The sequence below is a fragment of the Melitaea cinxia genome, chromosome 23 (assembly GCF_905220565.1).
Source record: "Melitaea cinxia chromosome 23, ilMelCinx1.1, whole genome shotgun sequence".
Classification (NCBI taxonomy): domain Eukaryota; kingdom Metazoa; phylum Arthropoda; class Insecta; order Lepidoptera; family Nymphalidae; genus Melitaea; species Melitaea cinxia.
The window spans coordinates 12,478,433-12,484,227 of record NC_059416.1 but is presented as its reverse complement, the minus strand read 5'-3'; the positions used below and the strand labels follow the sequence as shown (position 1 = coordinate 12,484,227).

General features: G+C 35.2%; 1 protein-coding gene across 1 annotated transcript; it reads left to right on the top strand.

Annotated features, from left to right (window-relative positions):
- Positions 1-3,815: 3,815 nt before the first annotated feature.
- LOC123665219 lies at positions 3,816-4,781 on the top strand. The gene has a single exon (XM_045599554.1). The coding sequence runs from the start codon at positions 3,887-3,889 to the stop codon at positions 4,616-4,618; it is 732 nt and encodes a 243-aa protein (XP_045455510.1). The 5' UTR covers positions 3,816-3,886; the 3' UTR covers positions 4,619-4,781.
- The last annotated feature ends 1,014 nt before the right edge of the window (positions 4,782-5,795 follow it).

Sequence of the window (5,795 nt, the reverse complement as noted above, 5' to 3'; positions counted from 1 at the left end):
CCTGAGGCGCTGCAGCATCGGGGCAGCCCCAACAGTATCCTGAATGCATTATTGTAGAGGACACGGAGGTCACTGTATCTTTTCTTTGTGTAGTCAGCCCATAAGCTACACGTATAAAACGAGGTACAATATGCTCTAAAAAGTGTTATCTTTACTTGGGCTGAGCAACGAAACTTAATAAAACTTATTTTTACCCGACTGCCAAGGAAGGGTTATGTTTTTCGCGCGTATCTTGTATGTATGTATGTTTGTATGTAATATTCTTTACTACCTCATATTTCCAGAACCACTGAACGGATTTACATAATTGAGGTATCGTTGGGTTCGTCTTAGCTGCCCAACTGTTCTTAGATAGGTGACATTAAAAAAAAATCAAACATGGCGGCTGCGCGAAGCCATTGTAGTTAATGAAAAAAAATTTTTTTTTCTCGAATACTACAATATTGGTATCAAATTGAAGGGCACAATACAAGGATTGTGATCAATGAAAAATGTATATCATGATTATTATTACCGTAATACTAATAAAAAAAATACAATATTAAAGTTTAAAAAATGTGTCTTTGCTCTTTCCCACGCCTATGCCATGCCAAACTCGCCTCCTAGGCGACGATCAACTTCGGGGTGTAGCCTTTCTAATAAAATACAATGGTTAAAAAAAACATACAATTAAAATTACAAATAAAAATTAATAAATGTCACACCAATTTACAATTACATTAATAAAATCAATAGCAAATACATAATACCAAATACAAACAAATAATTTTAATAATAATTTCATTATATTAAAACTAATAGTTGTTGACTTAAGCAGTCATCTATTTGCTAAAGGTCAGGCTTACGTTGCTTTGAGCAGAGTGAGAGATCTTTCTCTGGGCTTGCTATCAGTTCTCTTGACCCTAAAAAATTACTTAATCAACCACATGATGTAAACTGTTTTAATGAATTGAAGCGATTACGTAATTTGTCTGACTAAAAAGACATAAATAAAATAATAATTAAAAAAAAAAACAAAAAACCCGCCTGCGTGAAGAACAACTAATAGAAAATCAACTGAAAAAGCTGGAACAAGATAAAAATTCAATATACACACAAAGTCAGCGAAATAAATAGAAACAATATCAAACATTTTGTGCTGTACATTTAAAATATATTAATACGGTAGTCCTTCGAAACTTTATGCAACGTCGTAGATAATATGCAGTCGGAGGCATGAAATTAAAGGATAAGTCAAATCATTCTCTCTTTATGCATGTCGGGGTTTTGTGGGGGGCGGGTTTTTGTTTTTTTTTTTTAAATTATTATTTTATTCAAAATATTGGCATTAAAAATACATTTTTATGATGAAGTATACACCAACCCGCCTGCCCAGCGTGGTGACTATGGGCAAAAAACATGTGTCACTTAGAGAGGCCTATGTCCAGCAGCGGACTGCGATAGGCCAAAGTTATCAAAACCCACTTTTATTTATTAACGAATATCCTTTGGAATAGTCATTTTATAGTAATTATACGTATATATATATATATATATATATATATATATATATATATGTATTTTTTTATTTTATTTTATTTCACTAGGTCGGCAAACAAGCGTACGGCTCACCTGATGGCAAGAAATTACCGTAGCTTATAGACGCCTGCAACACCAGAAGCGTCGAAAGCGCGTTGCCGACCCAATCCCCAATCCCCCCCAGGAGCTCTGTTTATCTTACTCACCAACAGGAACACAATATTCCTTGAAAACAGTATTATTTAGCTATGATCTTCTGTTAGGTCGAGGTACTCCCCGTCAGGCTGCTCCAGATTTTGAGCAGGAAATTGCTGCTGTGCCCTACCTCAGTTAATATTGTAATGAATTAGATATTATAAATGTTCCGAATGTAGATTATAGCGAGAAGAATCGATGACAAACGCAAATGTAGCGCTTTATCTGTTGATACACATTATACATTAATAATAAAGAATAGAAACCTAATTTTGTGATTATTTCATAACTGATGGTTACTAAACTATGAAAAAAATAAATAAAAGTGTACTGAACAATTTACCAATTATCTTTGTTTCTATTGATGCATGAAAAGTTAATTTAGAAGCAGTTGTTTTAAAGAACTTTTATGTAATTTACGTTTTTCTGAAATATTTGATCGAGTTGTTTTTCATTAAGTGGCTCAAAAGCTGTATATAATAAATAAATAATAATAAATAAACTGTACTGTGTGGCTACGGTACTAAAGAATATAGCCACCCCCTCTCTTCCCGTGGATGTCTTAAGAGGCGACTAAGGGATAACACAGTTCCACTACCACCTTGGAACTTAAAAAGCCAACCGGTGGCGGGATAACAATCCAACTGCTGGCTTTGAAATACACAGGCCGAAGAGGGGCAGCAGCGTCTTCGGTGCGACAAAGCCAGTACTGCGGTCACCAACCCGCCTGCCCAGCGTGGTGACTATGGGCAAAACACATGAGTCACGTTATTTTCGGCGTAAACTTGTGGAGGCCTATGTCCAGCAGTGGACTGTATAGGCTGAAATGATGAATAAATAAACTCCTCACACTCAAAGTTTTTCTCTAATATTAATTCCTGTGTCAAGGGTCCTTGAACACACGCAACACACAAGCACAAACGCTCAGACCACAAACATAGGTATGGCCAATAAAAATGTAGGTTATATCCGGGATCGAACCCGCAATAGCTAGTAATGTGACCACTGAGCTAACACGTCATCCAATTTATTTCTTTATCTATACAAATAATTAAATTGCAGCGTCTGTTTGTAATATTAAATTAACCGCTTTTTACTAAATGCATATGAATGTATACACATTACGATATAACATTTTTATAATTTTTGTCTGTCTGTCTGTCTGTTTGTTCCGGCTAATTTATAAAATGGTTGGACGGATTTTGACGGGACTTGCACTGGCAGATAGCTAATGTAATTGGGAGTAACTTAGGCTAATTTTATTTTAGAAATTTATTTGTTTTATAACTCTACGAACCGAACAATAACTTTAATATTAAATTCCACGCGGATGAAGTCGCGGACACAGCTAGTAACAAATAAATTTTGCAACCATTGTATATTTACGCTTTCAATCTTATTCAATCAATGCTATTTACAGTTGTTATTTTTTTTATAGAAGTATTATAAATCTAAAAATTTCTGTCTAAAAACGATCGCTATCCGGTATTTATGATAACCGGGACCGATGACTTAACGTGCTCACCAAGGCGTGGTGGGGAGACCTACAAGGACAGACATCCAAACCGGATAGAAATATTTGTACAAATATCCATCCCGAGCACGAACCGAACCCGCAAACCGTTGGCGTTTTAGGTGGCTACTCACACCACTACACCAGAGCGCTGTATACACATATAATATATATATATTTATTTATTCTAATAACTTTTGGAATAATTATAATTTCAAGTGAAGAAGTTAAGTGTTAATGCAAATATTATCATGAAAAAAGACCTGGAGTTTTTGGGCATAACTGACTAAGTAAAAGAGAAAAGTGGTATTCTCTTTCACTTCTTGTTTCACTTTTTCTTCTTGTTCCTCTTTCTCTTGTTGTTTTAATGAGTCATTCTAATTTAAAGACTAAAAAAATAAAAAAGATCTAGTTTTACATTAACAATGCCAATTTGATGACAAATAGCAATTTTTTTTGCGCAGAACTGAGTCAACAATAAACGACTTGTATTATCTATTGAATTTATCAATTTACTGGACGATAAGATTAGAACGGCGACCAATATAAGCTGTGATATATCGTAATTAAAACAAGTACAGCGTTGAATTCGAGACATTGATTCAAGAAAGTGTTTCTTGAACAAGTTTATTGATAAATAATAAGATTTACTTTTTGAAGATGAGTTATCCACCGCCCTACGGACCGCCATACGGTCAACCAGGATGGCAGCCGCCTCCCAATCCCTATCCATATCCCCCTCCAGATTACGGGCAAGTCACTCAACCACAACCTCCTATGCCGATCTACATTCCTGGTACAGTGATGGTACCGGTTCCTGTGGTGCCACCACAGATGCCCCAAATGCCACAACCAGAGCCGAGCCAACCCTCATACGTCACTAACTACATCTACCATGGACAAACGTCAGGGGCAGAACAGGTCCAGATATCAGAATCCGCCGGAGATTTCGACTGGGTGCCATCGACTTCAACTACTGCAAGTCATCTAACCGGCAGAGCGGTAGTGGGAGGCAGGGAAGGTTGGGATGGAAGCCCTTTATGGGTGATAAGATCTTGGCATAACGGTGATTTGATACCTGGGAAACTCTCAGTGAGACACAATTCTGCATCAGTGATGTTTAATGGCAAGGAGATTCCGGTCCAAAATATTGAGGTACTTTGTGCCCGGCCAGATAAATTGAGATGGGTGCCTTCTTCGAATGGAAATGTTCCACCTGGAGCTATAATCGGAGGAAAGACATCGACTGGAGAAACTCTGTACGTCGGCAGAGCAAGACACCAGCTGTCTATTACACCTGGCAAAGTACATCCGACACACAAAACCTGTTATATTGGATTTGGGGGCGCTGAAGTTGCTTATAACATATATGATGTACTTTGCAGGCTTTGAAATTGAGTATAGTAATGATATTATTATAAGTATGAAAATTAATTTTTGTTTGCGAGACTTTATGAAGAATTTACTGTTCAATGTTATTATATAGTGTGTAAAATGATTATTTAATTTTATAGTGTTATATGTAATAAATATATATACTTTATGTTGTTCAATACGAGTTGTTATGAGTTTATTTCCTTTATCCTACATAGATAACTTTATACGTATTATCAAAAGTCGATAAATGAAGATAAGATTAAAACATATTCGATTCTAATATTTGTAACGTTGTTTTTCTATAAATTAATTGTTACTATCTTAATTTTTGGAATGTTAATTATTTATAGTTATTGTCATTATTGTATAATAATGATTGAAATATGTATATTATTTGAGTACAGCACTTCTTAGATGTGATCAATTATAATGAAACAACTTTTTCGGATTTTATCGCATACTGTGAGTTCTCCCGTGACCATGGTAGCTGTAAAGTATCCGAAACGTCGGGCATCTAAAAAAATTAATAAACCGCGAAATTGATATTATAATGAGTGAAATTTACGTAAACATTAAAAAACAATAGATTTGGTCAAGTTGAACAGAGAGAAGTGAGAGAGAACAAAGATAATGTAAGAAAAACATTTTAAAATTTTAGGATAATAATAATAATAATAATAATAAAATGATTTATTGCCACATATATACAAGTTAAAATAACACGTTAAGTAAACATACACAAAAAAAAAAACATGAAAACATAACATATATTAAAACGTATTAAAATTTGACAAAAAATAAAATATGAATAGGCAATAGGAAGTGGCTCAGCTTCAGCTGACACAGGACTAAAGTCCCATGCAGCGCTGTTTTTCAGCCACTCCCTTCTCCCTGTGATACTGGGTGGGAGTAAGCAGTGTGCTCCCCGGTTTCCGTACGACTTTGTAAATGTATCCAAAGCAGGACATTGACCAAAAAACGATTGTAGTATAAACAATAATATGATAACATGTAAAAGTTACCCTTGCGTGAGCATGCATTTGTGTGTGCGTGTGTATGTGTATGTTTGTGTATGTGTATGTTTGTGTATGTGTATGTTTGTGTATGTGTGCTTGTATATGAAAAAATCATTTTTGGAAAAAAAAATTTCTCAGATCAAGCAGTTTCCAATGGGCATGACTCAGATTCTCCG

Bases quoted from the DNA above. Each gene is read 5' to 3' on its own strand.
- LOC123665219 (XM_045599554.1), top strand. From the start codon at position 3,887: ATGAGTTATCCACCGCCCTACGGACCGCCATACGGTCAACCAGGATGG.